At 51.2% G+C, this 15,486-nt stretch overlaps 2 protein-coding genes across 20 annotated transcripts in view; one reads left to right on the top strand and one right to left on the bottom strand.

The window, feature by feature from the left end:
• wnk1 (WNK lysine deficient protein kinase 1) overlaps positions 1 to 13,596 on the top strand; it is a 133,636-nt gene extending 120,040 nt beyond the window's left edge. For 11 of the 18 annotated variants that reach the window (XM_031898617.1, XM_031898623.1, XM_031898621.1 and 8 more), the window contains 9 exons: positions 290 to 359; positions 2,006 to 2,073; positions 2,172 to 2,767; positions 2,885 to 3,087; positions 3,255 to 3,437; positions 4,714 to 4,806; positions 8,251 to 8,292; positions 8,620 to 8,810; positions 10,153 to 13,596. In XM_031898617.1, the coding sequence (XP_031754477.1) occupies positions 290 to 359; positions 2,006 to 2,073; positions 2,172 to 2,767; positions 2,885 to 3,087; positions 3,255 to 3,437; positions 4,714 to 4,806; positions 8,251 to 8,292; positions 8,620 to 8,810; positions 10,153 to 10,473 (1,767 nt within the window). In that variant the 3' untranslated portion in view covers positions 10,474 to 13,596. The remainder of the gene's footprint in view (positions 1 to 289; positions 360 to 2,005; positions 2,074 to 2,171; positions 2,768 to 2,884; positions 3,088 to 3,254; positions 3,438 to 4,713; positions 4,807 to 8,250; positions 8,293 to 8,619; positions 8,811 to 10,152) is intronic. The other 7 variants (XM_031898631.1, XM_031898622.1, XM_031898632.1 and 4 more) reach the window with 3 other exon arrangements.
• A 1,585-nt stretch (positions 13,597 to 15,181) lies between these two features.
• Positions 15,182 to 15,486, bottom strand: part of rad52 (RAD52 homolog, DNA repair protein) — a 12,772-nt gene continuing 12,467 nt past the window's right edge. For both annotated transcript variants that reach the window (XM_031897496.1, NM_001097220.1), the window contains 1 exon segment: positions 15,182 to 15,486. This exon segment is cut by the window's right edge and continues 13 nt beyond it. In XM_031897496.1, coding sequence (XP_031753356.1) covers positions 15,438 to 15,486 — 49 coding nt within the window. In that variant the 3' untranslated portion in view covers positions 15,182 to 15,437.

The following is a 15,486-nucleotide window of genomic DNA, read 5'->3' as shown; positions in this document are numbered from 1 at the left end:
GCAGCCCAGAGCCCACTGAGCATGTGCAATGCCGCTGGCACTCCAAGGATCCATGATGGGGAGCTGCTGTGGGCAGCTTTGCAGGCCTGGGTCATTGGTGTTATAGGGCAACTGAAGCTTTGGGGCTAATAAATAAAATTGAGTTTTCCTTCATTTTTAGTGTGTAATGTTTGTGCTTTAGTTTCTTTCTGACCTGCTTTGCTTTCATACTTTGAGTGACTGAGTGGTTCCTTGAGTTCATAGCCAAGTCTGCTTATGCCTAACTATATTTTCCTTATTCTCGTTCTAGCCTGCACACAGCGGAGCTTCTACCGGTGTTGCAGCACCCGTCGGCTCAGCATTGCAACCCTCCGCTTCAGGTAACACTGGGCTGCAGAGACAGAGTACCCGCATTCCCCTGCTGAGCCTTATTGTACATTGGGAAGCGACCAAAGGCACAGTGCAGTAACCTACATAGTGTTCCAAGGCACCAGGGCATATTGGACATTTATTTGGAGATGTATAAGATTTCTCTGCAGGATGAAGGAACAGATTATATTAAATTACGGTGGACATACACCAAACAAGCGGATCTTTTCACCAATATGCCCGCCTAAGGTGTCTGTTAGTGTTAAGGACTAAAATGGCACCTGAAATCTGCCCGTGTACCTTTAATGTGGCCATACACAGGCAGATTAAAGATGATCATTTGGGTCCCTAAAGGTGGCCATACACGGGCCGATTGCAGCTGCCAATATCGGTCCCTTAGACCGACTCAGCAGCTTATCGGCTTGTGTATGAGCACTAAAAACAGACCTGTCCGTTAAGGTCTCCATACACGGTAAGATCCGCTCGCTTGGCGAGATCGCCAAGCGAGCGGATCTTCCCCCGATATCCCCACCTACGGGTGGGCGATATCAGGGAGCTTGAAGTTTATTATGTAGGCGGCAAAAGGCCAGTCGGTTCGGGGGCCGCATCAACGAGCCGACGTGGTCCCCGATCCGACTGGATTTTCTAACCTGGCCGATCGATATCTGGCCAATTTCAGGCCAGATATCGGTCGGCCAGCCCGCTCGTTTCTGCCCCTACACGGGCAGATAAGCTGCCGAGTCGGTCCAAGGGACCCATATCTGCAGCTACAATCGGCCTGTGTATGGGGGCCTTAAGCCTGAAATAGGCCAGATATCAATTGGGCAAATTTAAAAAATTTAGTCTGTGCCTATACCTGTCCTAATTCGATCTTTTGGCCCCAGGGCCAAACAACCGAATTAGCCTGAATTAGCCCGATATTGCCCACCCATAGGTGGGGATATTGGGAGAAGATCCACTCGCTTGGCAACCTTGCGAGGCGAGCGGATCTTGGCGTGTATGGGCACCCTAAGACAGATTCAGAATCTTATCTGCTCGTGTATGGGTCTCCCTGATGGGCCTACCCCACCCATATCTGGCTTAAATTGGCCGGATGTTGATCGGCCAGGACTGCAACGGCTCATTCATGTAGTCCTCGCTCTGACGGGGTCCTATTCCCATCGTTGTAATTTGATTGTTTGACCCTAAGGCCACTTTAGGTGGGAATATCAGTGGAAAGGTCCAATTGTTTGTCAACCTCGCCACCTTTAGGCAAGTGCTGCCATGTAACGGTCACTTGTGGGTGTCAAAAAAATGGTTTTTTGGTTGTCGGTAAGCACCTAAACTGCTTGTCAGACTTCTTTGAGGGCCCAAAACATTAAAACCATTGCGTCAGTCATCGTTCTAAGAATCAAGCATCAAGTGTGCACTGCCAAAGCCAATAATTCACCTCCAAGATGGGCTTCTGGGAGTCTCTGAGAGTAAATAGGCCTTCTCCCCAAATCTGTCTGGTCTCCAGCCTCTCTGCCCCCAAACCAAGGATCTGAGCTCCTATAGGTCAGCGCATAGTAAGGGAACCATGGCCATAGTGCATACAACTGGCCTGTTTCTACTTGTAACCTAATGATTTATCAGTGGTCAGTGCCATCAATTTTAACATTTGTAAAATGTCTTCCAGAATTGCCAAAAGCCAGCGCTGGAGAGGCAGAGGTGGGCGCGAGTGTCCAGAGGATGGGCAGGTTTCAGGTATGGCTCGTGTTCTTCTCCGATGCAGTTTTGTAAAGGACTCTGGGCTTTTTGCTTTTCCTTCTGGTTGAACTTAAATCCATGCTTTATATCTGCAGGTCTCTTTGGCAGCAGAGAATGTGCTCAAGCAGAGCGAGGAGACCAAACTGTCCATCTCAGACACTTCCTCCACCACTTCTACATCCTCCTCTTCCTCTGCGTCATGCAGCAGCCCAGAGAGCACCCTGACTAAGCCCCAGGCCAAAACCGCTGCTCCCTTAGACATAGTGGATGGTGTTGGTCCCCACTTGGTGCATCTACAGAGCCTATCTCCCAAGCAGTTGGTGAAAGTGGGGCGCTTCCAGGTTACCACTGCCACCACGGACAAAGTGGGGCGCTTTTCTGTGTCCCGGACACAAGATGATATATCTGCTGGGGTGCTGGAGACAGACTCCCAGAGGTCCTCCTCCCCACAGACTGAGAAACATCTGAATGGACCCTACTTACAGCAAGACTCCTCTGCGGCTCTCGGCTATCCGGCCAGGGAGACGCAGGAAGACAGCCTAGGGAGCCCCGTTCTGCACCACGCTTTGGGGTCCAAGCTTAGCCTGCAGAGCCTTAGCAACTCGTTCAACTCTTCCTACATGAGCAGCGATAATGATTCTGACATAGAAGATGAAGATCTGAAGAAGGAGCTGCGAAGGCTACGAGACAAGTGAGTATACATAATGCACCGATAACCCCAAAAAAATCTCTAGGGCGAAGGCACATATTGTACTATTATCACGTGACCAGCGCGCAAAGCTCATGTAGAACTTTATCTCCCCCGCAGGCATCTCAAGGAGATTCAGGAACTGCAGAGTCGACAGAAGCAGGAGATCGAGCTGTTGTACACGGCTTTGGGAAAAGTGCCCCCTGCTGTCATTATCCCTCCGGCAGCGCCCCTTTCTGGCCGGCGCAGGAGGCATACCAAGGGGAAGGGCAGCAAGTCCAGCCGGGGCAGCTCCCACAACAGCCGCAGCCCTCATTTGTCAGGTAATGGGGATAAAAAGCTAAGGCTAATGGCACCCACACTATGCCCATCAGCCGCACCCTGCACCCTGAGCCATTGTGTCAGGCACCCATTGGTGCCGATTGTGCTTACTTTTTCCTAGCAAAGGCTGACCTGTCTTCTTGACGTTGAATGTATCATATATTTCTAGGCGACCTGTCCACGCAGAGCGCTCCGTCGGCATTACCCCCCCAGCCGGGCCTTCTGCTCCCCCCAAGCAGTGCGCCCGAACATGCTCATCTTCTCAAGCCCTCCCCTTCCAGCGACATTCTCTGCTCAGCCTTCACTAGCGACGCTGCCCTCTCTGTGCCCAGCCTGTCCACCCAGGGCCAAGGTAAGTGCCAAGGGGGTGTCTCCATAATAACTGCTTGAATGGGGGTTCTGGTGTGTTTGGTGTTAGCCCTTCTCCGGGTGCTTTCAGAGATGTAAAGGGGTCAATTGCATTTAGTTAGAGAGAGCATCTTTTCAATTGGTCTTTGATATTATTTGCCTTTTCTTTCTACCTTTTTCCAGCTTTAAATGGGGGTCACTGACCCCAGCAACCAGTAACCTATTGCTCTGTGAGGCTACAATATTATTATTTTTACTTTGTATTCCTTATCTTTCTATTCAGACCCTTTCCTTCCTATTCATCTTCTTTTCTTTCCTTTACACCACTGCCTGGTTGCTAGGGTAAACTAAACACTGGTAACCAGATAGCTGTTGAAATACCACACTGGAGAGCTGCTGAACAAAAGGCTAAATAATTCCAGATCCATTGAAACGCTATAACATTTTCCTTCATTGGGCAAAATAATATTTTTGGGTTGACACAATCATTTTATGCTTTCACTTGCAGCAGTGCTGTAAAAATAAAGAAGTATTTTAGGTATCTGCCAATCAGAATGAAGGAATTTATGTTTCCATTGTAGATTCTCACAATCCCATGGTGCCCCTGTATTCCTTTCCATATATCCCTTCTTGTCATTTAGTCTAGCAGTGACTGTGGGCCCAAACATCCATGCTAACAGAACTTTCAGAACCAGGGCAGGCAGAGTATGGCACACACAGGCAGCATAGGGCAGGCAGAGTATGGCACACACAGGCAGCGTAGGGCAGGCAGAGTATGGCACACACAGGCAGCATAGGGCAGGCAGAGTATGGCACACACAGGCAGCATAGGGCAGGCAGAGTATGGCACACACAGGCAGCATAGGGCAGGCAGAGTATGGCACACACAGGCAGCATAGGGCAGGCAGAGTATAGCACACACAGGCAGCATAGGGCAGGCAGGCGTGCCACCATTTGGACAACACTGCACAGACAGTCACTGTTTACTGGGCAGGTTTGGGGCTGTTTGGGCCTGTGTGTGCTTGAGGTGCAGAGGCCTATTTTGAATCCCAGTCCAGACCAGCTCGGGTTAGTGCATTGAATTCCAGCCTGGGACTGCCCAGAACCTTCCAAATGCAGAGAAGAATGTTCAAGCTTTATATTCTGTTCTAGAGACCCCAGCGCCCGGGTTGGCATGCCATGTCCATAAGTCTGGTTAATTAGGTTGTACCCTCTCTGTACTTTGTTGTGTCTGTCTGTCCTTCTGTCTCTGTATTCTGTTCTTCCCGTTTCCATCACAGGCTGGGCCAAGTTTAACTGTGAGTCAGAGCGGGTATCCTTCAAAATGGCTGGCAGGAGGACGCGATTTCTGAGTACGCCCTGCTTGGCTCTTTGTGTGTAACACTTTACTCCTTCCTCGTCTCTTATCCTCCTATGTCTCCCGCTTGCACCACTACCCCCTGTGTAACCCTTGGTTTTGGCTCTGCTGATGGCTCTGGAGATGCAGTTCGGAAAGCTGGGCCCAGGTGGCGCTCTCTAAAGAGCAGTGGGGTCTGTTCTATTGAGCACGGAGTGACCTGGAGCCTATAGGGGGCAACTTCCTGGTCTCAATCCAGACTCCTATAGGCTTCAGGTTTGTACCTAATGTCAAACACCCAATTAACTCCAAATGGGACCCTTCTGCTATCCCCCAATCCAAATGGGGGATAAGCCCCAGGGATCTTCTAGAAGTAAGGAAGTGGGTTTTTCTCAGATTTATTCCATCACAAAAGGAAAGTGAACCCCCCCCCATGTGATGTGAGGGCCTTCAGTAGGGTTGATGGAAAGAAGGTGCATTACCCACAATCCCAGCTGCCAAAATAACCGAGAAATGATTCCTCAGAACCATCATAGTCTTCCTCCTGACTGGCATGGACCATTTCCCACCCCCCTTAGGCTGGCAGAGTCATTTAGCCCCTCCCTCACCTTCTTCCATGTTGATGGATTCTGGGAAATCTGGAATGTGGAAAGCAGAGAGAGACAGAATCCCTTCAGCATGGAAGGAGGTACAGGGGGTTCCTTCCTGCCCCGTCTCTGCCATCATTGTCTCTCTGTCCTTTCCTCTCTGATTCGGGATTTTCAGGGGGCACCAAAGCAATGGGGGCAGCACCGCACTGACGTATACAGCGACTCCCGGCACCACTTTATCCCCCAGAACTTTCTATCAATAGAAATAACAGGGTTCATACTAAGTCAAGGCCTTGGCCTATTAGTGACACCATGATAAACCCTGCAGTTGGTCAGTAAATGCCCTAAATCTGCTGCTGCATCTGATTCCGCCCTGTAAGTAGCTCTTACTTACCCCTAAACACTTTATATATGCAGGGCCGCCATCAGGGGGGGCAGTCGTCCCGAGCCCGGGCGAACTTTACTTTTAAAGGGAGCCCGGCTGTGATGCAGGTTTTTGACTAGCTCCGGCCCCCTTTAGTCTCTTACGGGCCCTGTCATCAATACTTGAATCCGATTGGTCGCATACGCACGGGGCGCAACCTTTGTGTTGGAGTCATTCGGGAAGTATCGTCAGAGGAGAAAGAATACCTGTCTAATGGGGGCATAGAGTTAGGGGGCCCTGTGTATGGGGGCAATTGGGGGCCCTGTCTTTGGGGGCAACTGGCCAGCATAGAATAAGGGGGCCCTGTGTATGGGGGCAATTGGGGGCCCTGTCTTTGGGGGGAACTGGCCAGCATAGAATAAGGGGGCCCTGTGTATGGGGGCAATTGGGGACCCTATATTTGGGGGGCACTGGCCAGCATAGAGTTAGGGAGTCCCTATCTTTGGGTGGCACTGGCCAACATAGAATTAGTGGGGCCCTGTGTATGGGGGCAATTGGGGGCCCTGTCTTTATGGGGCATTGGCCAGCATAGAGTTAGGAGGGCCCTGTGTATGGGGGCAATTGGGGGCCCTGTCTTTGGGGGGCACTGGCCAACATAGAATTAAGGGGGCCCTGTGTATGGGGGCAATTGGGGGCCCTGGGCAGCATATAATTAGGGGGGCCCTGTCTTTGGGGGGCACCTGCCACCATAGAGTTAGGGTGCTCTGTGTATGGGGGCAATTGGGGGCCCTATCTTTGGAGGGCACTGGCCAGCATAGAATTAGGGGGGCCCTGTGTATGGGGGCAATTGGGGGCCCTATCTTTGGAGGGCACTGGCCAGCATAGAATTAGGGGGGCCCTGTGTATGAAGGCAATTGGAACCCTATCTTTGGAGGGCACTGGCCAGCATAGAGTTGGGGGGGCATTGTGGGAGTAGCCCTGAGGGAGGGGGGCCCAGAAAATGTTGCTGTGCGGGGCCCCATGATTTCTGATGGCCGCCCTGTATGTATGTGCCACATTATAGGGATGTTACCTACGGGGGCCTCTGTACATACAGCAGTAACCGGGGCACATTATTTACTGAATGCAGATACTTCTGTAATGGGGCAATTCACCTTTATTTGGTTTTGTGTAGTATTTGCCCTTCCTCTGACTCTCTCAGCTCTCAAATGGAGGGTCACTGACCCCCAGCAGCCAAAAAGAACCCGTTATTTCTATTCAGGTCCTCTATTATTCATATTCCAGTCTCTCATTCCAACTGGAAAGTTGAACAAGAAGTTAAATAACTGAGAAAAACTCTCTGTACGTTATACCAAAAACTCATTTTAAAGTAAACTTCCCCTTTAAATTAAGACTGAAATAAGGTGAAGGTGACGGCACCCCATTCTGCATCTCCCAGAAGCCTCTATAACCAGTCAGTGCTGTGGGCACCCAGGTACCAGGGCACAAGTACCCGCTATTATTATGGGATAGAACTGCCCATTCTTAGTAACTTTTCAATTGTTTTTCATTTTTATAGATTTTTTTTTTTATTTTAATTCTGTGAGTTCTGCAAATAGTATCCACAGCATTGTGTGACTGTGCAGGAGGAATAGTGATTGGCTTGGGGGGCAGTTCTGTTCCGCTGGGGTCTCGGATGATCCTTTTCCCATGATACTTTGCTTCTGCTTGCACCCCTCCTGGAGTAAAGCACAGTGTATATGTGTGTTTATATAAACCCCCATATACCCGTTGCTGTGCTGCCCACTTCTCCCTCTGCCCGGTTCCTGCAGACTCACTGCTGCCCCCTGCTGCCCGGTTCCTGCAGACTCACTGCTGCCCCTCTGCCCGGTTCCTGCTGACTCACTGCTGCCCCCTGCTGCCCGGTTCCTGCTGACTCACTGCTGCCCCCTGCTGCCCGGTTCCTGCTGACTCACTGCTGCCCCCTGCTGCCCGGTTCCTGCTGACTCACTGCTGCCCCTCTGCCCGGTTCCTGCAGACTCACTGCTGCCCCTCTGCCCAGTTCCTGCAGACTCACTGCTGCCCCCTGCTGCCCCTCTGCCCAGTTCCTGCAGACTCACTGCTGCCCCTCTGCCCGGTTCCTGCAGACTCGCTGCTGCCCCTCTGCCCAGTTCCTGCAGACTCGCTGCTGCCCCTCTGCCCAGTTCCTGCAGACTCGCTGCTGCCCCTCTGCCCAGTTCCTGCTGACTCGCTGCTGCCCCCTGCTGCCCCTCTGCCCGGTTCCTGCAGACTCGCTGCTGCCCCCTGCTGCCCCTCTGCCCGGTTCCTGCAGACTCGCTGCTGCCCCTCTGCCCGGTTCCTGCAGACTCACTGCTGCCCCTCTGGCCGGTTCCTGCTGACTCGCCGCTGCCCGGTTCCTGCAGACTCGCTGCTGCCCCCTGCTGCCTGATTCCTGCAGACTCACCACTGCCCCTGCTGCCCCCCTGCTGTCACTGCGCCGATGAGCCACACTCTATCATAACTTTATTTCTCTCTCTTTCTGCTTCAGGGAAGATGGTGAAAAAAGTCTGTCCTTGCAACCAGCTCTGTAGTAACTATCTACTTTATATATATCTCTATATTTATCCCCCCTCACCCTGTCCCTCCACTCTCATTCCTCCTCCTGTGCCACATCATGTTGTCTTTGTTCCTATGACTGTCTAATGCTAAACATGGAGTATCGGGGTAGAAGCTGCTTTATTACATTGGGAACTGTTCAGCCCATGGGTGGCGCTGTCTGTAGAGTGTGTGTCATGATAAGCAGTATGGCTGCTCCCACCCCTGCATATAACTCTATGGGGGAGAGAGAAGGAACATCTAATGAGATAGGGGAGGTGTCTCCTCTGCCCCCGGCATCTCACGCTTTCTCTTTCCTTAGGGACCAGCAGCACTAACACAGTCGCACCATCAACTGCCCCGGCCCCCCAGCCAAACGTGCCCCCCGTGTCATCCAGCCGCAAGGGAACCTTCACGGACGATCTACACAAACTGGTGGACAACTGGGCCCGAGACGCCATGAACCTGACTGGAAAAAAGGCTTGTAAGGCCTCTGGGCAACCCAGCTATGAGGTCAGTAGCGAGCCTATTGCAGGGCCAGTGTTGGTCTGTGCTGAGTAGCCAACTCTAGGGGTGAATGGGGCTAGAACCACTGTGCATTGGACTTCAGGCGTACCCCAACTTGTAGCGAGTCCAATCATGAGAGTTTTCTTAAGGGGTTTTACTAAAGGTCCCCATACACGGGGGCCATACATCGGCCCATGTAGGGGCACTAATGAGGGGTCTGCCCAACCGATATCTGGCCCGAAATTGGGCAGATATCGGTCGGGCAGGTTAGAAAATTTAGTCGGATCGTGGACCGTATTGGCTCGTTGATGCGGCCCCCGAACCGACTGCGCCTATACCCGTTGTTGTAATTTGATTGTTTGGCCCCAGGGCCAAACGATCAAATTAGCCTGAATCCCCCCGATATCGGGCACCCGTAGGTGGGGATGTCAGGAGAAGATCCACTCGCTTGGCGACCTCGCCAGTTGAGTGGATCTTAACGTTTACGGGGACCTTAACCTGTAGCCAATCACATCATGATTCTGTTTGTGGGCAACACCAATCTGTAGCCAGAATCTGAATGATTCCCCTGGACTAGACCAATCTGCTTGAGTGCCATACACAGACAGATTTCAGCTGCCAATTCTGGTCCTTCAGACTGATTCAGCAGCTTATCTGCCTGTACATGGGCACCCCCAACCCATATCTGGCCTAAAATTGGGCAGATCTTGACCCCGACAGCTTTGATTTTCCGTCGGATAGGGGGCCCCATGGGCTCGTTGATGCAGTCCCCTATCCGATGGCGCCTATGCCTGCCATTGTAATTTGGTTGTTGGGCCCTAGGGCCACAAGAAATCAGCATGATGTTGCCTACCTTTAGGTGGGCTTATTGGGAGAAGATCCAGTTAGTCCAGGTAAAGGTCCCCATACACATTAAGATTTGCTCGCTTGGTGAGGTTGCCAAGTGAGCGGATCTTCACCCGATATCCCCACCTACGGGTGGGCAATATTGGGGGACATGTAGGCTAATTCCCTGGGGCCAAACGATCAAATTATAATTGCGGAAATAGGGCAGTCGATTTGGGGACTGCATCAATGCGGTCCCCAATCCGAATACATTTTCTAACCTGCCCGATCGATATCTGCCCAATTTCAGGCCAGATATCGGTCGGGCAGGCCCCACGTTAGTGCCCCTACACGGGCCAATAAGCTGCGGAGTCGGTCTAAGGGACCCATATCGGCAGCTACAATCGGCCCGTGTATGGGGACCTTAAGTGATAGAATGCTGACAGGGCTGTAGCCAATGAGCATTAAGCTGGGGCAATTCCTATTGGTCTCGGGGCACTTATTATGTTCTGTTTTCCGGCAGGGACCCGGGATGGCCCGTAAGTTCTCTGCTCCCGGACAGCTGTGTGTCCCCATGAACCCATCCCTGGGGGGCTCCGTCCCTCTCCCAGCAGCTTCGGCGACCTCCCTGGCTCACTACCCCAAAGGAATGTGCCCCCCGCAACAATACGGAATCCCCGGGGCGCTGTTCCAAGCTCCATGGAGTGGCACCGGCGTGCCCCCCTCCTCTCAGCCCCTAAGCCAGTTCCCCCCGGCGGTGACATCTTCCTTACAGAACTTCGGTATTAGCAGCTTGCAGAAATCTATCAGCAACCCCCAAGGATCCAACCTGCGGACTACCTAGTGTAGGGGGGTCGGGGAGCCCTGGCACGGAACGCAAGACTGGCAGAGCCAAGGAAGTGGTAGCCGAAACGTCACTGCAGTGGCCACTTCTAAACCTCGGCAGCCCCCCCCCTGTAGTACAATAACTCTCCGACAGGTACATCCCCCCTGCCTTACAGAGGACCCACACAATATGGATGTACTGACTGCCCCCCCCAGCCCAAACGGATTAACACTCACCCTATGGGGGGGGGGCAGGAGGGGTGCAAGCAAGAAGGGGTGGGGCTCAGAAGCCGGCAGTGGGCGGGGCGTATATACGCAAGCAGCAGGTAACCCGCCCCTCCCCGTGTTACCATATAGGTCATTTAATGCTTTAAAATAAAGAAACAGCTTTGACGGCAGCATTAGAAATGTATGAATAAAGGTAAATATATAAATATAAATCTATAATAAAGTTCCGCGAGGACATTACTCTGCCATCAGTTATGATGTGGATACACTGTGATATATATATATATCTCTATACATGTTGTTGGGCAACAGTAGTAACGATAATAGCGACGCGCGTTAGAGCCCCCCGACTCGCCCCGCGCTTTAACGCCGTCGCTTCATCCCGTCAGCCTATTGGATAAATGTGAATGTAACATGTGACATTGAACTTGAACACAACTCTCTCTCTCTGCTCCCGATATTCTCGCTGAATATTTTTTTAGTGCCTTGAACGTTCTATAGCGCGTGCATTATTTGCACCCCCCCCCCAACACACGTGTACTTATGCACCCCAGACGTTGGTTTGTTTGCCCCCTGGCAATGAAAGGGTTGAGTTTTTGCCCAGTGGGGCACATTGGAACGTGTGGTTTTTTGTTTTTGTGGGTTTTTTTGTTCTGTTGGGCAGTTTGCTACCTGGAAACCCTTGTTTGCCCAATCCCTGTCCCTGGATTCAGAGGGTTCAATAACAGCTTGGCCCACTGGGACTAATTCTGGCATCCCGGTAAGCAAGTCTGACCCCGCCTGGTTCCTTTCCTTATACCTAGGGGCTGTTTGGGGAGGTGCAGCTGTCCAATAACAGCTCGGCCCCCTGGGACTATTCCTGGCATCCCGGTAAGCAAGTCTGACCCCACCTGGTTCCTCTCCTTATACCTAGGGGCTGTTTGGGGAGGTGCAGGGATTGGATTCAGAGGGTCCAATAACAGCTCGGCCCCCTGGGACTATTCCTGGCATCCCGGTAAGCAAGTCTGACCCCACCTGGTTCCTTTCTTTATACCCAGGGGCTGATTGGGGAGATGCAGGGATTGGATTCAGAAGGTCCAGTAACACCTGGGCCCACTGGGACTAATTCTGGCATCCCGGTAAGCAAGTCTGACCCCGCCTGGTTCCTTTCCTTATACCTAGGGGCTGTTTGGGGAGGTGCAGCTGTCCAATAACAGCTCGGCCCCCTGGGACTATTCCTGGCATCCCGGTAAGCAAGTCTGACCCCACCTTGTTCCTCTCCTTATACCTAGGGGCTGTTTGGGGAGGTGCAGGGATTGGATTCAGAGAGTCCAATAACAGCTCGGCCCCCTGGGACTATTCCTGGCATCCCGGTAAGCAAGTCTGACCCCACCTGGTTCCTTTCTTTATACCCAGGGGCTGATTGGGGAGATGCAGGGATTGGATTCAGAAGGTCCAGTAACACCTGGGCCCACTGGGACTATTCCTGGCATCCCGGTAAGCAAGTCTGACCCCGCCTGGTTCCTTTCTTTATACCCAGGGGCTGATTGGACAGATGCAGGGTAACTTGGTTATTTGAGAGTAGAAAAGATATTGGACATCTGAGGCGAGCAGGAAGGGGGGGGGTGCAAGAAGCATTTATTGGCCTTGGTTTGGGGGTTTAACAGAAAGTGAAGGTGGGGTACAGAAGGTGCAATGGGGGTGCGGTGCTGCCCCGTTTGGGGGTAAGTTCTGGAAGGTTTGTTTCTATTTCCAATGATAAGGGTTAATTTTAACGATGTACAAAGCTGTGAAGTTGCCCGGATGAGCGGAAAAGCCCAGGTGGGTATTTGCCGGGCACGGGTGGCATCTGTATCGTGTCCCATTTAAAGGCCAAGTCAACCCCAAAACACAATTGTTTAATAAAGAAAACAAAATTCCAACGTTTATTGCTTTCAAAGGTGTTTGTAAAATATATTTTGGGTTGACTTGTCCTTTAAACCCCCCCCCCCCCCCGTGTCTGGCGTTGATTGCAAGCTGTAGTTATTGCTCGCTAGAGAGAAGGCACCTACAGTATTACCCCTACGGCTTTGCACAGTGATTTGGCGTTTACATCAGCAGGGATCCCCCCCCCCGCCCCGCACGGGGGAAATCATTGGTTCAGTCTGTAATTAAATTAATTAATTGGGAGCAAGGGTCTATTTGGATTGGTTGGCTAGAATCTCTCTAGATCTTTCCCAAAGCACTGGAACCTTAGATTGCTACAGTGATGCGGAGCTGCCCTACTGCTTGCCATTGGGGCTGTAGCCAATAGGGAGCTTGTAGGAGGGGCATCACGCTTCTGGGCTGCCATTCAGACGGAGTGGGCGTTAGAAAAGGGAGATCCAATGAGGGATTTGCACATTGTAAACCGCTGATCGGTATTTATTTTACATATATATTTTATATATATTCTCGGGGGGGTCGGGGGCATATATTAAAGTTTGAGGTCTGTTTACCTTTCATTCTTTGGATGCCAGTTGGGGCCCCAGCAGAATGTTTTTGTTTTTTTATTCAGCCTGTTTTTTGGTATCTAAGGTGTTGTGCATGCTCCCCCCCCCCCGGCACAGATAAACAACAAAACATTACAAAAAAAGCCAGGTTACAAACTATATATCTATATTCTATATACACCGTGCTACTGAGCTCCTTATTAACTCATATGTACACTTCTTTTGCATTATCCCCCCCCAATTACCCAGAATTCATCCTCTTTCCCTTCCGATATTTAACACTGTATCGAAATAAAGACAAAATCATTAAAAAAAAAAAAGAGAATGTGGGATTTCCCTGGAGCTGTGAATTTTCTGTTTGCACTTTCTGTCCTGTATCTTTCTGTACAAATTTGCACTTTTTTCCTCTTTTTATTGCCTCTGTAGACAGATATTAAAACCTAATAAATGAAGCCTTATTTTACCGCAGCGTGTTGTCTCATTCTTTTACTGTTGTTTGTAAAGCTATAGTAGCAGTGGGATAGCAGGTATAGTAGGGAGAGATGGTGCCTATAGTAGCAGTGGGGGGATAATAGCCTCTGGGAAGGGACTGGGGCTGTGGGATAGCAGGTATAGTAGGGAGAGATGGTGCCTATAGTAGCAGTGGGGGGATAATAGCCTCTGGGAAGGGACTGGGGCTGTGGGATAGCAGGTATAGTAGGGAGAGATGGTGCCTATAGTAGCAGTGGGGGGATAATAGCCTCTGGGAAGGGACTGGGGCTGTGGGATAGCAGGTATAGTAGGGAGAGATGGTGCCTATAGTAGCAGTGGGGGGATAATAGCCTCTGGGAAGGGACTGGGGCTGTGGGATAGCAGGTATAGTAGGGGAGAGATGGTGCCTATAGTAGCAGTGGGGGATAATAGCCTCTGGGAAGGGACTGGGGCTGTGGGATAGCAGGTATAGTAGGGATAGATGGTGCCTATAGTAGCAGTGGGGGATAATAGCCTCTGGGAAGGGACTGGGGCTGTGGGATAGCAGGTATAGTAGGGAGAGATGGTGCCTATAGTAGCAGTGGGATAATAGCCTCTGGGAAGGGACTGGGGCTGTGGGATAGCAGGTATAGTAGGGAGAGATGGTGCCTATAGTAGCAGTGGGGGGATAATAGCCTCTGGGAAGGGACTGGGGCTGTGGGATAGCAGGTATAGTAGGGAGAGATGGTGCCTATAGTAACAGTGGGGGGATAATAGCCTCTGGGAAGGGACTGGGGCTGTGGGATAGCAGGTTATAGTAGGGAGAGATGGTGCCTATAGTAGCAGTGGGGGATAATAGCCTCTGGGAAGGGACTGGGGCTGTGGGATAGCAGGTTATAGTAGGGAGAGATGGTGCCTATAGTAGCAGTGGGATAATAGCCTCTGGGAAGGGACTGGGGCTGTGGGATAGCAGGTATAGTAGGGAGAGATGGTGCCTATAGTAGCAGTGGGGGATAATAGCCTCTGGGAAGGGACTGGGGTTGTGGGATAGCAGGTATAGTAGGGAGAGATGGTGCCTATAGTAGCAGTGGGATAATAGCCTCTGGGAAGGGACTGGGGCTGTGGGATAGCAGGTATAGTAGGGAGAGATGGTGCCTATAGTAGCAGTGGGGGGATAATAGCCTCTGGGAAGGGACTGGGGGCTGTGGGATAGCAGGTATAGTAGGGAGAGATGGTGCCTATAGAAGCAGTGGGATAATAGCCTCTGGAAGGGACTGGGGCTGTGGGGATAGCAGGTATAGTAGGGAGAGATGGTGCCTATAGTAGCAGTGGGGGGATAATAGCCTCTGGGAAGGGACTGGGGCTGTGGGATAGCAGTATAGTAGGGAGAGATGGTGCCTATAGTAGCAGTGGGGGGGATAATAGCCTCTGGGAAGGGACTGGGGCTGTGGGATAGCAGGTATAGTAGGGAGAGATGGTGCCTATAGTAGCAGTGGGGGGATAATAGCCTCTGGGTAGGGACTGGGGCTGTGGGATAGCAGGTATAGTAGGGAGAGATGATGCCTATAGTACAAGCCTATAGTATGAAGACACCGGAGATAAAGTTTGTTTTACTTTATTATAAAATATAAGCATTTTGTGTAAATGAAACTTACACTGTCTGTACAACTGATAAAAGAAAAAGGACAAGTAGAAATGTTTAAACATGATAAAATTGTATAAAATAAAGTAAATTGAATTTCATGGAACTTTAGTTCTTACAAAAATGCTGCGGGGGTTGGGGGCAGATCCAGATGCCCCTAGTGGGGGTAGGAAGGAGGCACAGGCCACAATACTCCCAGCAGGTATTAGATCGCTACGAAGGTTCTAGGCGCCTCTTTTTCATCATTCCCTGGTTGTGCCGG

This window comes from Xenopus tropicalis, chromosome 3, assembly GCF_000004195.4.
Source record: "Xenopus tropicalis strain Nigerian chromosome 3, UCB_Xtro_10.0, whole genome shotgun sequence".
Classification (NCBI taxonomy): Eukaryota; Metazoa; Chordata; class Amphibia; order Anura; family Pipidae; genus Xenopus; species Xenopus tropicalis.
This window is presented reverse-complemented; position numbering and strand designations above follow the sequence as displayed.